Here is a 17,812-nt window from a genome sequence, read left to right as displayed (position 1 = left end):
TCATCTGATCCATTTAATCCATCAGTTACTCCAATTGCCTTCACCATTAGGGTCAATTAAATAGTAAATGTTCAATTATTGTCGATCACTCAAGTATTGGTTAGATGGATATTCTGAAGTGTCCCGAGGCCAGACTGTCTGATGTTTGTTAAAACACTCTTACTTCTGTGTGTTCATAAGCGCAGGAAACAAAAAGATGTCTGATAAACATATTGTGCAGATTAAATGATTTATTTAAAAAGTGTCATTATTTTTGTTTGGTAAATGCCATTTACAATAAGTTTTTTTTTCAATAAAAGGAAATCTGCTAATCTATTTAGGAAAAGTAATAGTTCATATATAAAAAAACTGAGAGCATTGTCTTTTTACAAGAAGGCAAAAGGTTTCAGGATTAAGGAATGTGCACATGGTGGCTCCTGGCATAAACAGAACAGGGCTACATTATCCCACCGTAAATCAACAATAACACACCATACAAAAAGTGGAAAAAACAAGCATTGGCTGTAAAACTTCCTGTGTCTTCCCAGCTGGCATTCAAAGCTCTTTTTTTTTTTACTGAAATAGAAAATTGAGAAGCAAATCCAAAATCCTTGCAAAAAAATTCAAATAAACATAATTGCAAAAAGTTGCTAAGACCTGACACTCCGTGAGAGAAATCAGATGCAGGCACCACAGTCTGATCAAGCTGTGTCTGACGAACCAATTTGAAAACAGTTTCCAGCCTTCAGATTTGGCCTGGAATATAGCACCCCTATTTCCACAAGTGCCTCATCACTCATTTACTACACAGACTGCACTTTAGAAGTATCTGGAATCTTCGGAACCTCATACAGAGCTTTGACACCCAGACAAGCTAAACACAGCATGAGAAACCAGCAGTGCTTTGAAATCCGCCAGCCAGGAAAAGTCCCACATCCAAGAGGAGAGGAGGTGCCAAATTGCTCACCTTTCCTGAAATCACAATTACAACTCCAGACGACTGACACTGTTCCAGTACGTTACATCCGTTCACTAAACATTCTTGTCAGGGAAACGTATCTCTTCCTTCACTTAGAAGGTACAATTTCCAGATTCATGGTATGTAGCCGGTGCTCTACAATGCCCACACCTTAAGTTTAAAGATGAGCTTATGTCTCCATAGAATTTCCACAAATCTATTTCAAGCCCATATACAGGTTAACAGACACCAGATTCTAAATCCAGGAAAAGTCACCTCTGATCGGAAAATGGGGGAGATTTGTTAGTGAGGAGTGTAATGGGAACGTTGCATTCTTCATACTTTGATTTGTTTAAACAAATTCCTTTCAGTGCATTGCATCTTATGAGTAATTCACTAAATCTCTTCATTTGGCTGATGCTTTTATTCAAGGTGACTTACAACCACATCTGGTTAAGATGTAAAAGATGTAGATAACAGTAGTATGTGCAGTTTTACTGTGCTACCACACCCAGGTGAAGGGGAACATTATTCAGGGCTTGTATATCCTGTCTGTTTAAAGACTACAGGCATCCGTTAGTTCTGTCCTGAGTGAATTTCTATTCACTCTATAGCCATGCTACAGCCATACAAATAACCATACAATACAGCCAGGCTATAGGAGCTCAGGGTAGGTTCACTAAACCCCAACAAGACCACATAAAAAAATCAAAATTGATAATCTTTTATCAAAATAGCAGACTTTTTAAATACTATTTTATGTTATGATAATGTCACTTTGGTCACGAGAGGAGTAATGCATTTTCACTTGACAGATATTTATCAAAGCAAAAACATTTTTTGTCTTTGGTATAAATAACGGGCGGCAGTTCCACTGGGAACCAACAGATGGAGCTGTGTGCAGCTTACTTTGGCACTGGCTGGACAGAATAAACTCCTTGGTATCGATCACGCCCTTTTCTCTCCTGATTTCCAAGAGTTTCAGCGTCATGGAAAGAGCTCAGATGCTTGGAAGTTTGTTCTTGAAATTCAGAGCAAAGGTCGATAGATAAGACTCCATTAGTGCTTGGCCGTCTGGAGCACTTTTCCATAAACAACTTCTTCACACCCATCTTAAACAACATGCTCCCCCAGTTTTGTGATACAAACATATTAAAACGGATACAGTGTTGGATCAAGTGTAAACTACAGCTTAATGTCACAGCTGCTTTCCCAGGTCTCCATTTCTATGGAGATTCTAATGAATGTGATAGAGGGAGAAAAAATATCGAGTATTTCGATTGCACCAGAGAGCTGCTGCGGGGTTGCAGATGAGGTGATAGGAGCATGCAAAAGAGATGCACTACAGGAAGTCACAGGTGCGAGACCTCTATATGTAGGCAAGCAGAAGTGTGCAAGATTCCTGCTGAACATCTGTTAGAAACTCCATAAAGAAACTCCTACTGTGCCTTTGATTTTGATTTTAAACTTAAAGACAGAAGTGTGTTAACTTCCCCTACTAATTTAATAACTCTGTATTAAATTCCTTCCAATTTTTTAATCTAAACCAAAATGATTATCTGACATTACTTAGTGGCAATACTACAGTGGCTTTTTTTCCTTCACACCTTAATCTGAATTTCATGTAAAAATACAACATTTAACATATGTATGTCTCTTGTAAAGACATGTATGTCTCGTAGGAGACATATGAGGTCTGACAAGGTACGGCTTCGCACAGAAATACTTTTGATTTCAAAGGATCCCCAAGGACCATAATCACAACAGCCACCGAGAATGGGAAAACTGCTTTAAGACATGCTACCTGAAAAGCTTCACCTGTGCTTTACAGGTGTCATCCACCTCTACTCAAAGACACAGCTTAGCAACTGGGCCCTACCATCACATTCTCTGCAGGGGCCTAGCTATAGCTTATCTTTTAACTGAAAACTCTGCTTTTGTATGGTTGCAAGAATTATGAAACAAAGTGTGAGCAGGAATGTTGAGCAATCCCCTCTTCAGTTGGAATAATTAACGATCACAGTTAAGCCCATCAGACTGAATTTGTCACCAACTGCTGTCCAACAGCAAAAAGTCTTACAATCATGCTACAGCAGCTTGACTACGTTGTTATGCATTGTAAAATGGAGATCATCTTATTGGAGCTAACGCAGTACAGAATGTAAGGTACAAAGACAGATGAGTGTACAAGCCAATGCACTGTTGTGCATCTTATTGAGAAATGCCCCCAACGAAGCCTGTTCAATGTTAGATGCAATGTTTTCCAAGACCCTTCACCTTCCAAACCTGAAGGCTTCTCAATCTGTCTGGAGCTCTGGAACCCTGTGTAAGCAGATTCAGCCCTGTAGATCTCAAAGGATCTGTACAGCTTTGGTTTGCAGGATCCCTGCAGCAAAAACCAGTTTTAGTCTCTGATGTCGAGTCTACAAGGAGTGGGTGTAGGTGGGGCCGGTTGGGGTCCTGGCTCTAGGAGCACCCCTTGTCGTAGTCCTTCACCGTGCGCTTGATGTGGAACAGTTTGTGGCGCAGCTCTCGGCACTGCTGCTTCTTGGTCTGGTAATCGGGGGTCTAGAACGCAAGAGGGAGCAGGAGTCAGTGACAGTCCTGGGAATCCACACCTCACAGCTGTGTGACCCTGGGGACACAGCACGGCACTACTGCAATACAGCCCCTGATACGTTATACCATTTATTATCATCAACCGTTCTGCAATAACAAAAAGCTTTAAAATCCACCAAGGGTTTCAGCGTGGGCTCCTGTCCCTTGCTTCCTTAATGCAAAAGATAACCGATGGATGTGAACCAAAGTCCCCGCATTTACAGTGTCCTGTAGTAAGAAAAGACCTTGCATGCCTACTGCACAAATCCCATCAGAAAGCTACAGCCGAGGGGCGTTGATAACTCACCCGTTTCAAGTCCTTCAATCTGTTGTATTCTTCAGCCACCCCCTACAAGAGAAGAAGGCGTTGAGGCACCTGTACCTTGCTCTCTGTCCCCACTACAGGACAGCCTCCCTCGATCACACATACTGCACAAGCATACGGCCGGTACATGAACCAAAAATAACTATTAATCACCATGCCGAAACCTCCAGGAGTGAACTTCCTTTAATCTTTAATGATTTCCCCATTTTTGGCATCATAACAAAGAGCACCTGTCCACTTTTCAAGCAACCAGATCCACTGGCCCAAGGGCACTTTGGAGAAGTGTCTGCCTTGTCTGTAACGTGTCATTCAAGGCAGTGATAAGCAGCAAAGTGGAACCTCAGACTTCCTCAAGGGACACCCAGGCTGTAGTCTGTAAACCCCGCACCGCCACCTAACCTGGTACTTCGCAGTGCCCTCCTGCAGGCTGTCCAGCTCTCTGCTCAGTTTGTTCATCTGGTCGCTGATGTCATCCATTTCAGCACACAGCCGCTTGTACTGCTTCAGGTCGGAGTCAAACTCCCGCTTGTACTCCTGCCGCTGGGCGTCGGATGTGATTGGGGGGTACATGCTGACAAGGAGGAAGGGAGAGGGAAGGCACTTGGTTAGCTTCTCTAAGGCTGGCTTTGCTCTTGGCTAGAGGTCACACAAAGGTCTGCAGATCACGGGCCCAAGGATCACAAGGCATTTGAAGTTTAATCAGCCTGTGAGAGTCTGCTTAATTGAGCTGGTCATTGGCTAAACAAGTCAAACTGACACCTTCCTGCTCTATATGAATATGTGATAACTTCATAGGAGGGGTTTCTCTCAGACCAGGTTGGGAGGCCAGTGTATACATGGTTTAAGCTCATGCTCAACCTAAACATGTGGGGATGTGAACCCCCATGTCCTGCCTAATTCCACTCTTGAGCAATGCACCCTCCTTTCTCAATTCTGGGTTTTGTAGTGGAGCTGCTGGTGCAGAATGTTGACATCTCTAGCAAATTAAAGAACTGATGAGCTGTTGCACTAATGTACAACAAACAGAGTGGACTGGAATGGCCGCCTTCTGAGACACTCTAGCTAAAGTCACAGTTCTGAAAGAATGCATTCCTGTGGACATCTCATCAAACCCCCAGAAACATTTGCATCCCCACAGTCCTTAAATGGATGTTTCGACTTGAGTGAATTAAAACAGCATGATAAATTCTTCAGTGAAGTCAAAGTGTTACAGAAAGTAAAATTTTCTACAGCTGTGCATAGATTTGCGGACTGAAGCTGCGAATGGGCCAGCTGTAACACTGGCTGAATAAATGACCAGCCATTTTCGCAGAGGTCAGACTAGGACATGTCCAGAAGTCTTGGAAGAAGTATCGAGAGGCCCGTCCCAGCAGCCAGAGGTCCCCGCACCAGACTTACCTCTTCCACTGGTCCTCGTCGAGCTCCCCACACGTCTCCCCGCCAGTGGTATAATCCGTCTCGTACTGCGACTCATCCAGCTCCGGGTTCCTCCGCCTCTTCCTCCCCCTCCAGGCAGAGGGCCGTCGCACCCCTCCCGCCTCCTCCGAGGGGCTGGAGCTCACTCCGCGGGACGGCCCGTCCGAGGGCCGGCTGGCAGGAGTGTCCGTGTAGCTGAAGTTAGAAAATGATCCCAAAACACGACGACTGAGCAGCAGTGGAGAGGGACAAGGTCCCCTGCTCCATCAATACCGCAGTACCACACAGAGGAGAAATGAGGATGGCATGTGTGCGCGTTCTGATGGCCCTGCAAGCTCACAGCTCTTACGACCCAGCAGTCATCAGAGGGAGGGCAGACACAGCTCTCGCTGACACTGCGAGCCCTTGGATACAGCCAGGGAGGAGCTGCAAGCTCTTCCCTGCAAAACTGACACTGTCCCGGCCTTCTCAAATCCACCCAGCCCCAATGCCCATGAGGTCGACCATGCAATGCAGCCGAGAATCCTGGTTACAACTAAGTAATGACATACAGTGATCCAAACGGTGATCTGACTAGTTGATCAGAGATTCCATTCTAGCTTTACACAACCTGGCCTTCCTGAAGTTCCCCCTTAACTCATTTGGCGAATTTGGTGAATTTCTCACCAGCCAGGTGGGGGCTCCACTTCAGTGACAGATAAGAATGGATCTCCTCCTAGATGTAAAGTGCTTTCAGATCCTATGGGAAAATGCTATTCACACCCAAAAAAGGAACATTAATTGAATCGGATCCTGTATTTGTTGAATCATTCAGTGTGCGGGTGCTCTAAAATTCAGTTTTTTGACAAACACTAAACGCTAAAACACAATTAAACTTTAAGGGCTGAGAACTGTGATGCAATTACATATGCTAACCCCATTACACATGATTTGGACATGTCCCCTTCCTGGTAGTGAGTAAAGCTCATACAGTTAATTCAGAACTAATGAAAAGGTCATGGAACAAGGCAATTCTCGGAGCCCTGACATCACCCCCAGTCAGAACCCTTCAAAGTTCCATCTAATCACTGCCTCATTACTCACTCGTGGTTGTTGTAGGTCCCAGAGCTGAAGCAGCTGTCTGCTTTGGTTGGGTAGGTGCTGACACTTTTGACACTGTTGACAGCATTCAGAGGAGAGCTCATTTTCTCAGACAGCACTACCGTTGGGGCGTCATGAATACTCTTTTCATCTTCCACATTTTTGACCTGTGGGTGCATGGACAAAAATAAGAGAAAAGGAACAGAATTTAAATCAGCTCTTGTAAAAGCAACACATTAAGCAGCTACCGATCACTAAAAACGCGTTTGTACAACTGCTGAACAAAACCGTCAAGGCCAGCGGTTTGTGTACAGCGCTGAAGAAATGGATCGTTTGTATTCTCCTTTCAAATGGTTAAAGCACTATGAAAAGAAGCTGGAGACTACACTCCTCAGAACTGCGAGAGTGACAGGAGAGTAAATTTAATGATGTACACAACTGCTGTTAGAGGGATGCTGAAGCACAACGAATAACCCAGGTAAGGAGAAAGCCATACGCAAGCACAGGATCAGATTGATCACACTACGTTGCCTGAGCATTCTGGGATGCACAAAACAGGCAAGCAGGTGTGCTGAGCAGTAATGGCTTGTGACTGAAACCCCAGGTGTTCCTGCTTCAAGGTCACATGGAGGCTGGCTTCACTCACAGCTCAAGGTCTCTCCCAGTCTGGGGGGCCAGTGAAGTGTGAAATTGGACTGTGCTGCCCTGACTGCGACTCCCATTCCCTCTGCAGTTAACACTCCCCCCCGCCGTGCTGCTCCCACACTATCAAGAGAAGGCAGATCTTATAACTATCCATCACCTACCTTTCTCCACTGACCCGCCTTAACCCCTGCCTACCTGAGACTGTGCATCTCCCACTTCTACGTCATGAATTGCAGGTTTTTCAAATTATTTTACACTTCTTTCATCTGGCAGGGGTCAAATAAAAAGTACACAACAATCCAGATAGCAGCAGTAAATGCGGTCTCTGTCCTTTTCTTCCTTCAGCTTGTTTCCCACCTACACACCAGCTCCTATTGTAATAATGTTTTAACAGGACGACCTTCAGGAAACCTTACTCTGATTTATATGCCTGAGGAACACTCGCCAAGATCTATTTTTTGATTCTCCTCCTGCAGCTTTGCCGCTGTCTTCTTCCAACCGTTCACAGCGCAACACAAACAAGACGCAGAGGGAAAAATAAGGATATCCTCCTGTTGGATCACCATGCTGCTTCCTGAGCTCAAACTGAGACTGCAGGGGTCTCCTGGAGGTCAGAGTTCTGAGTCTAAAGAAGGTCAGGCACAATGGCAGGCACCAGATTCTGTTTAGTTCACTTTATCAGGAGCCAAATCTGCTCTCTCTCCTCAAGGGAGTACAAGATCTGACATGGCTCCCCCCACAGAACAGCATTAGAAAATGTCCATTGTTTTAAATCGGACTATGCCTCCCACAGTGCCTAAACCTAAGGCACACACTTCCTAGATTATTATCGCTAGCCAGATGAGATTCTTTCAGTGACAAACTTGCAATGTAAAAACAAACAAATCTATTTCGGGATTCTGTCAAAGCCAGTTGGCCAATTAGGTGGATCAGAGTCAAAGACATAACCGATTAACAAAAACCAGTATGGTTGCCTTCTCATATTTTATAAGCAAAATAACATTAATAAAAGCTATAAAATATTATAACAGATGGAAGCAAAATTAGACTGAAAATCAACCGAAATCGAGCAGAATGTGTCGTTCTTTAATGTTCCATTTATTTACACATTTTTGAAAATGATAAATGCAAATGGCCGATCCCATCGCCAGTGTGAGTGTGGGCCTTGAAAGATGACGTCATTTTACAACTTGAAACAACGAGGCCAAAGCCTCCGTCAGAAGGTTCCCTGTCCAGGCAGTGTGGCTTTGGTTTCCATCAACACGGAACCCTTCACACTTTGTTGAATCATTAACGGAAATCTAGAACACAGGTTGTTAACAAGACGCTGCGCTTGAAAGTGGAAGAAAAACAAAGGACTCTTAAGGAAAGAAAAAACAACATAGCTGTCTTTGAGCCCTGGTCATGCTCTAGGAAACACTTCTATTGGAGATGGGTAGCTCCACCTCTCTGTCTGCCTCCTTCAGGATACCCTCTTATAATAACACAACCCCATGTGGAAACACATTCTCTATGGTTACCAGCAATTAACAAAGTCCTTCCCCTGCTACAGTAGCGGTCTCTAGTGGCGGCCTGTTGTCACTGCAGTGTCCTTCTACCTGCAGCTCCACACGGCAAATTACCAGGATACACACGAAATACACCAGGAGCTCTCCACATGTTCAAAACTCTGCATATATTTCAACCCCATTTTTAGACAACGCATCACACGTATTAAAACGTGTCCTTGATCAGTGATGACAGGAACAGAATCAGCATTCAGTCATACCGTCACAAGACAGCTTACACTACACTGCCAGGTGTACAAACAATGTCAGGTTTTTGTTCATTAGCATTTGAGCTAACAGCTCTAAACAGACTGAGCAAAGTCCTTTGGCATGAGAAGCTTTGTTACATCTATGCTGGAGCTGGAGAAAATCCTAGGAAACAATTTACTACACATCTTGAGTTACAAAGGACTTTGTTGCATCGGGTTGAAGAATGCAAGTCATCTAGGAATTCCAGCTATGCCCTCTCTGTAGACACTGTGGAGCAGTACACAGACTGTAGGAGCAAGCAGCCAGACAGGAACGCTTGCAATAGTGGGAAAGGACTGTGAGAAGTAACCCAAAATAAGAAAGGTTCCAAATGAGAGGTCATTCACCCCATCTAATTCATTTAATTGCAGGGAGCTACGGATTACTGTTTTTGAAAGACGCCAGGATATTAATGTCAAAAACAGGACTAGTTAACTTGTTTCACTCCCACAATCATTATTGTAAAAAAAGTGCCTCTTGTTCTCAGTTTAATGCATTTTCCTGTTGTTTTCTTTCGTGTCCTGTATTAATGGCTATTCTACTACAAATTCAGGTTTCGTAGAATGCTAATAAATTCATTATAGTGATCAGACTAAGCCTAAACCTGCCTTAATCCTAAACTTACCATACACGTCATAATTTGGTTTGAAAACCCAAAACAGATAAAAGAGAAATAATAAAAAGACAAAATATGAAATACAAAATCTGTTCTAGGCTTTTTTTGAGATGTGGAGCTGGATGTGGAGGTAGGGAGATGGACTGTATTTATTCATGTCACATTCCTTTTTTATTTGCTCTTAAAAGTACATTCCAACTTGTTTTGCATGAAACATGCTATATAAAGCAAAATTAATTGAGTGATTAAGCCCCTGGGGTTGCGATCAATACTACAGGTCCCGAAGGCAATTGTCTGATAGGAACCAGTTGGCCAGGCAATCGCATTCACTATATGTGTTGATTGAAATCGATACATTTGCATTTTAGAGAAGAGATGAAACACTTGACCTTTGTAATGGCACTCTGTATTAATGCGGGTAGGTGTTGACCTCAAAAGACACTCAATATGTTACGTCTCCAAGTCCTCAGATAACACTCACGCAAATCAAGCACACATTGATCGTTCTGGGACGCAGACTGAGAAGATCTACAGCAGTTATTCGCCTAGCACTTTGTTTTGGGCAGGCTTCCTTATCCAATACAAATGTATTGAGGCAAACATTTACTTGAAACAAAAATACGACTCCTCAGGGTACCGACGTCAACTGTAAATATGCAAAGTGTATACTGCTTTAATAATACAGGGTCTGTGGAATGACAAAACTGCAAAGCTCTGAACCTACCTTTTTCCCTGCCCAAAAACGTCAACTCTAGGTCTAATTATTGGTTTACATGTCAGCAAGTACAAGACTGAATTTTTATCTTCGGGTAAAGACACCTTGTCTTTCATTAGAAGCTTTCTAAGCAACTAAAGGAATCAACAAGGACAATATATCGGTCAAAGAGGTCTCTTTCCCTTTCTTCAGTCTTAATGATTGACTTTAGGGGTTAAACTGTACTATCACTATACTGCACAGTCACTGGCTTCACTAGTCATTCAATAATGACAGCAGTGGGTGGTTAATAGACAGATTATATAAATACTGAAACCAGCTCAAACACACACACACAAATACATGTTAGACTGGGTGAGATTCCATTTGATGGGAAATGACAATAACAATAATAAAAACAATAACAATGCCAAACGACAAGCCATCTGCTGACTCTTAATTTCCCCATGGCATGCATAAACAAAATCAGCTGGCTGATCTCCTTCGAAGGAGCTGGGAGTGCGATACCAGGCTCTGACTAAGCCCTGCCCAATCCATCAAGCAGCTGAGTGCCTGGCACAGCACTGCACAGCCTTGGAACATCCAGCCATCCATCTTCTAACTGCTTCTTCCAAGCCAGGGGCGCGGGGGAGCCGGAGCCTACCCCAGCAAGGAATACTGGGACACCAGTCCAACACTGGGCAGACACGCAGTCATGCATGCACTCAAACGCAGGGCAGCCTTGGAACAGACACTTAAAAGGGCCAGTCAGTGGACCGGTGATCAGAGGTAACAATGTACCTGCGATACATCCAACTCCAAGAAGTGTAGCAATGCGTCACGCCTGTGAAACTGCAGCAGCAGTGTGACTCAACCCATTCGCACACCAGACACAGTGGGGGGGAGGAGGGGTTGAACAAACACACATCTACTGGTCTCACTACTCCCTGCCTTTCTCCCACAGTGTCACACTGACAGGATGTAAAGGGTCTGGAAAAATGCAAAATGCTGATCTCCTCTAGGCCCACACAGGTGAGACATCAATCCTTCAAGCTACCAGGAAAAACCAAGACCAAGACTCAAACGGTACAATCCTGGTTCAGTTTGAGATTATAATTAGCAGAGGTATGGTAATTAACATGGGGATGGTGATGCTGGCACTGAGCCACATTAGGGCACCTTGTGTGGTAAATGCTGAATGCAGACCTGGTGAGTTTTAGATTCTGCTCAGCTGTGATGGCGGCCGATTTCTGCATGTCCTAGAGAGAATGGGAAAACACACAAACACCCCTGAAAAGCCTTCCCCTGTCTGCCCAGAAATTAAATTAGGCTCAGCCTTCCCCCCCACCAATTACATCTTATCCCAGATGGCTTAATTCAACATGAACACTATGAATACTGATTAAGGTTTGATACATTGGGAATCAGTTTGTTTAATAGGGTGTTTCATTATATAATAAGATCTCACTTGTAATACAGTTTCTGTTCTATCTTTTTCTGAATGTGTACAGTACCTCCATATTTCTAGAGCTCCAATGTGTCTGACTGACAAACACAACTGAGCAAATACTGACAATCTCTAGCAGCCCAGATCTTCTGATATGGGGATATAACTCATATTATTCCCCCCGTTTAGTGTGGTGGAGAAACCTTTGTTGCAGAGCACCAGAAACTACCTGCTATCTAGCTTAGTTAATGATCACTCAGACTGAAACCTAGTGTATGAAGAGCAAACAACAGCTATCAAGAACATAGAGGGTCATGTGAGTGCTCTTTATAGAAACACCTAAAGGGTTTGGCCCAGCAGAAGATGTGACAAAGGTAATGGACTTTATTGCACTTCTATGGCTTTATTGCACTGTGTCATCATTACCATATGTTCTAACCTTCATTCCAGCTACAATCACATTTCATTCAAGGATAGTCATATAATCCTTAACTGTTTATTTGTCCTCCCGAAACATGAACGTTTTTCTCTTATGAACACGTTTTTCTCTAAATCAAGTCCAGGGGTATGACAGATCAACCTAGCTGAAGGGTTAGGAGTAAAGGTTGGATTGTATCTTCCAGCTTTGTATGAAATTCTTACCGATTTAATTGCTTACAGTGTCACCAGCAAGTTGTTTACGTTTCAGATTTGTTATTGGCACTGCTACTGTAGCTCTCGAGCAACGTGAAGTCTGCTGACGAAAGGACTTTGCTTTCAAAGATACAGATTGAGGAAAGCCACATTTAAGTCTTAAAATACGAAGCTTACAACGCCGTCTTCAAAGCAAGATGTTTTTTGAAAAAAAAAACCCCAACTAATTTCTGTTTTGTTCATGATTATTGTGGCCCGATTTCAGACTAGGCTGCGTGAGTCAGCATTTACAAGTACGGCCGAAGCAGCTGACCCAGCCCAAACTCACTCACTCACCCACTCCTCCACGTTGCGGCCCTCTGACTCCCCGGTTAAAGGTTTTTCCCAGTAGATGTTGGGTTTCCCGTAGCGCCAGATTTTCCCACGAGTCTTCTGGGCGAAGTAAGCAATGATACCTTCTGCAATGACAATCATGAACCCACAGACCATAGCCACAGCCTGGAGGGAAGAACAGCAATCAGAGCTTTATATATGTAGTCTCTTTCTGTGAAGAGAAGTTTATCAGAGTGGCACAGTACAATCTGTTTTACAATGAAGGAATGGAGAGAAACACACCAGCACCTCAAAACACATGACAGTAAACAGTGCTCAGGTGGTGGAATATACACAGATATAGCCACACAAATTCAAACTAGGGCCAATTTTCCTAGAAGCCAATTATCCCACCAGTATGTCACTAGTCTGTGGGAGGAAACCGGAGCACCTGGAGGAAAGCCATGTGGACAAGGGGGGGAACATGCAAACTCCACGCAGACAGCATCCCAGGTCCAGCATTGAACCAGGGCCCCCAGCACTGTGAGGCAGCAATGCTAAACCATTGTGGCACTGTGCCCCCTCCACCCCGTTCCCTTTCTTCTTAATTAAAAAAGGCACCTTCAGAAGTTAAGAGGCTTAAAAATCCAGCATCGTGCTTTACCATCATATTCCCTAATATTCTTCCTCTTTACTCAGTTATCCTTAACCCCAGCCTTCGGCAAAGACACAAGCAGGTGGATAAGATCCCTTACCTCCTGTGCATCAACGTAACAGTAATGGTAGAGGTACTGGTTGTACATGCCCATGGTGGAGTAACTTCCCATGCCAGTCCCATACATGGAGTTGCACATCATGAGCATGGGGTTGGAATAGACGCTGCTGGAGGTCTGGGCCATGGGGTTGATGCCCACGATGTAGACGATGCTAATGATGCCCTCCAGGATGGCCAGGAGGATGCTGATCACCAGCACCACCAGGTAGAACTTCCGGCTGCGCGAGGAGTCGGACTTGGAGAAGCTGGTCACGAAGATGGCCAGGGACGCGATGAAGGTGATGGCGGCCATGGCGATCATGGTGGTCTTGGCGGAGTACGGGGTGGGGTACGAGTTGTAGTAACTCATGCCGTAACCTCCAGTGCCATAGCCGTAACCACCCATGCCATACCCTCCCATGCCACCATAACCGCCCATGCCACCATAACCACCCATGCCACCATAACCACCCATGCCATAACCATACTGCATGTCCCAGACCAGGGTGGAGGCCACACAGGCGAAGATGGCGATGCACAGCAGCACGATCAGGCCTTCAAGGATTTTGATGATGCCCGGAGGGGAACGCCACTTATAGAAGTGCTGCGGCCGGGCTTCCATGTAATAGGAGCCGGGGGGCGGGGGGTAGGCATTGTACTCGCTGCCGGGGGGGTGAAAGCTCACCGGTGGGCCGAAGCCATTGGTGGAGGGGCTGTAGGGGGGGCTGTACATGGGTGGGCTGTCATAGCGCTGCCTGTCGTACATGCTTCAACAACAGCGAGGCCGATTCCTAAGAAAAAACGACAAGAAGGATAAACGGGGTGTAAGGACGCAAGGGAGTCCAGTGAAGGCTTGACGCGAGTTTCATCGCAATGAAAATGGCCACCTCTGGAGAACTCTGAAGGAGACACACACACACACGGTCTATTTCCCACAGCGCCCTGAACTGCAACAGTGTAACAGAGGGTCTTGTAGTCTGAGTCCAGCCATGTTATTGTCAAAAATGGGGGTTCATAAGCGTGCATTCCTTTTATGGCCTAGTGGCTATTCCTGATGATGCTGTCCCGCCTTTCAGCAGTTTCTGAGGTGTCACGTACGACAGCAGGTATCCGTTTAAAATTCTCTCCAGCCAGGTCGGGAGCAATGGTCCCAGGCCAGAGCCAGATTTCTGGAGGAGGTTATCCTCACTGCCCATATCACAGACAATGCCCACTCATTTTCTCTCAGACTCAAGAGAAGAGGCTGTGGGTTTATAACCACAATGCACTCTGCTCAGTTAGATTTCCCATTGAGCTAGATGGGTGGAGTGGCTGCCTCTTATTCATAGCCTTTCTCATGTTTCTCAGCTATTACACGAATAAGGTTCTCAAAAGAAGCCTCCTATATTTTGCTCTCTCGCCCTCTCTGTGCATACAACTGGGAAATGGAGTAACAGGGAAAGGTTGTTTTTGCTACAAAGATGCAATAGATGATAACAGCAAATACTAACCAGTTCTGAGACTCACGCATGGAGATCTCAAATGCAAGTTGTAAAAATTGTATTTTAAACACAGAAAAAGAGGAAGACTCCCTTATAAAAGTGACAGGTCATATTTGAGGGGAATACTTGGGTTGCCCGCATTTATTCTTTGCACCTCTGGGACAAAGCAGGGCTGCATTCAGAGACCTGAGAGATGAGTGGGCACACTAAGGGGATCAACAGGTATTTTAGATACAGTAAGAGGAACCACAGTTATGTAGAACTTTACATGTCATAAGCAAGTTCTTAAAATCAATTCTTGATTGAACAGGGAGTCAATGGAGGTGTGCCCACACAAGGCACAATTGTTCAAATGTCATGTTTTTTGCTACATTTCTGGCAACAACATTCTTTACAAGCTGTAGGCATTAAATGACTAGAGGTAACAAAGAAAAGGGAATTACAATAATCTAGTATGACAAAGGCAGGCATTATTCTCAGTGTTAGACAGAAAAAGAGTATGTCTGAGCTTGGCAGTGTCTCTTAGATAAATTAAAGATACCTTATGTCCTTTTTCACGCTGGCACACCAGAGATGTACCTTCACAGTATAGCTTGTTTCAGACAGGTCTTCCGTCTAGCTGAGCCAGCTGAATCACAGCAGTGATTATGGGCTTTAGTTTTACAGCTTTGGAAGTAGAGAAAGGCAGTTGCCTTCAGTCTATGTGAACATAGGTAATGATGGGGTATTTTTCAAGTGTGGAGTGGGATCAGGAGAAGGTAAATACCACTGTGGTGCATTCTGCTATTTTCTGTGTACTACTAGATAATAGAGGTTATAAAGTAATAAAGAAAATGTTTGAAAATCACAGAAGTTTAGCTTACATCTTATGAGTAGCTGCCTCTCCAAATGTTTTTCCAAACAATTTTCTTGAGGATACCCTATAATGCTCAGCAAGATAGTTAATGTACTGAAACAACAGTTTAAATGCAAACCAATCACTGGGAAAACTTCACAAACAGACTAGGATCGTGTGCATAATATACTTATGCAACCCCTGACATTTTAATATACAATGTATGATGGTCCACTTTGCTGCAGATACGCAACATAAAGTAATTCGTACGAAGATGCTCACAAACTTGCTCTTGTTCACAGTTAACACCTACATATCTCAACCCAGCCTTCCGATTTGTGGGAAAACCACTGAACTAGTGATCAGATTTTGCATTTTTAAACTGATAAGGAGGTTTCAGTAGGATTGTTTTATTAACTTTAAAAACTGTTCTGACTTCCATTTATTAATGCCAGCCAGACAACCTGAAGGATATCCATTGCAAAGCTCTCCCTCGGTTTAAATGATAGATGAATGGATCCCTGTGGAACATCCCTGGTCATGTTAGATTAAAAGGAGGCATCATTTTATTTTTTTTATCTAACTGAATCCTATTTCAGAGATGGACTCAAAATGAGAATTAGCCTAAATATTTCAAGCGCTGAAAGTGAACCGAGTGAACTTGTCAAATCAGGGAATATGGATATGTGATTATCCTTATCTTAACTGACAAAGAGCAGCGTCATTGTGGTCAATAAGGAAGCTAGAATGAAATATTACAAACAAACTATGCATGGATTTTGAGATATTTGTTTAAATAATTAGATATCACCATCACTATAACTAGATAAAATCAAAATGGTGATATCAGGGCTAAAATGTTTTGAAGAATCTAACCCACTTTAGAACCTTAAGAGGGCCATTAATTATATTTAATTTTAGGGATTATTTCCTTCTGCAATACAGTTCAAAGAGTCTAATGTGGTTGATGTACTGTTTGTGACAACATGAATTACATCCAGCTCTTCTTGTCTTTGAAAAGCAAGTTTTTTTAACTTAGTGGTACCTAGAATCCAATGGCATTGCTATTTCTTGACCCCTTGTCTTTAGGAGAGCTGTTGAGTCTGAATATCTGCAAGGACCTGATTTACTGCAGAGTTTGAGCTTATGGTTCATGGCTAAGAGAATAATGAAGATTTTACTACAAGGGGTTACCATGTCTCAGGAAATTAAAAGGAAATAGTTCAAGCTCTCTTTCTCTCCTTTTCTGTCTCTAATATAAATACAGAACTATCTCAATGATAACCTTGGTTTGAATCTGTGAGCCAGAAAAGTCAGACATACCAGGGCCAGCAATCAGTGACTGTTTGTTCTAGTTATGAAGCCTGGAGGAGTCATTTCATATCCTCCCATTGTACAACCACTGCAAAGTCTTTTTGTAGTTTATATCCTGTCCGCCATTACAGAATTTATGTTAAGTTTGATCTACCACCCCTGACAAATCACAAAATAATTAAACAATAGTCTTTTGTTTTCTAAAAGTTGAATTCGACACGCTGCCAGAGTCAGGAGAAAGAAGAGAAATACCCTTCCACATGGGAACAAGCCACACCAAACTGTGGGAAAAAAAAAGTTACAACTTCATTGGAAGACTTGCAGAAAGCTGTATAAAATATCGCTGATGAAAGCAATGTTTCTTCCCCACACAGGCTGATTTACTTCGTGATCCAAAGGGAAGGTTTCTATGGAAGTATGCTTAGCAGGTGTTCACTCTTACTGGTAGTGCATTTTGAAATTCCACTCCTTAATCTCTGCCAAACGTGCCAGACCTCTACCATTGTTCAATTTGCCTTTTTCCCCCCAGTTTGCTGTATTTAGAATAATTGACTGTCACATACTGATCACTACAACATAACCCCTTTCTGGGCCCCGCATAAAGACCGTACTGTTTTGTCCGGGGGAAAAGAAATCACACACTAGCTTTGAAGATTAGGCAGAGCAATCCGGTCCTGGCACTAACACTATCGCACCATGGAGTCTGCAGTGCTGGCCAATCACACCTCCGCATACTAGGGGCTTCACAGCCCACTCCCACCCCTCTGGCGCTGCTTCTGAAGCGCTAGGAAAAGTCAAGGCTGGAAGTAACAGGAGCAGGGTTACCATGGAGTTCCCCACCAAAAAAACCCCAAGCACGCTTCAGTCGGGCTTTCCAGAGCTCAGGACAGTAGGCACACCGCCTGCTGTACGAGTCGAGTCAGATTTAT

At 43.8% G+C, this 17,812-nt stretch overlaps 1 protein-coding gene across 1 annotated transcript in view; it reads right to left on the bottom strand.

The window, feature by feature from the left end:
* Nucleotides 1-212: 212 nt before the first annotated feature.
* The window catches only part of LOC102688329 (uncharacterized), a 29,906-nt gene continuing 12,306 nt past the window's right edge, over nucleotides 213-17,812 (bottom strand). Inside the window, exons 7-13 of the mRNA XM_069185873.1 lie at nucleotides 13,255-14,020; nucleotides 12,524-12,685; nucleotides 6,360-6,523; nucleotides 5,259-5,471; nucleotides 4,260-4,431; nucleotides 3,843-3,884; nucleotides 213-3,505 (exon numbers count right to left, since the gene is read on the bottom strand). Of these exons, the coding sequence (XP_069041974.1) occupies nucleotides 3,404-3,505; nucleotides 3,843-3,884; nucleotides 4,260-4,431; nucleotides 5,259-5,471; nucleotides 6,360-6,523; nucleotides 12,524-12,685; nucleotides 13,255-14,020 (1,621 nt within the window). The 3' untranslated portion in view covers nucleotides 213-3,403. The remainder of the gene's footprint in view (nucleotides 3,506-3,842; nucleotides 3,885-4,259; nucleotides 4,432-5,258; nucleotides 5,472-6,359; nucleotides 6,524-12,523; nucleotides 12,686-13,254; nucleotides 14,021-17,812) is intronic.

Source organism: Lepisosteus oculatus, chromosome 29 (genome assembly GCF_040954835.1).
Source record: "Lepisosteus oculatus isolate fLepOcu1 chromosome 29, fLepOcu1.hap2, whole genome shotgun sequence".
Classification (NCBI taxonomy): domain Eukaryota; kingdom Metazoa; phylum Chordata; class Actinopteri; order Semionotiformes; family Lepisosteidae; genus Lepisosteus; species Lepisosteus oculatus.
This window is presented reverse-complemented; position numbering and strand designations above follow the sequence as displayed.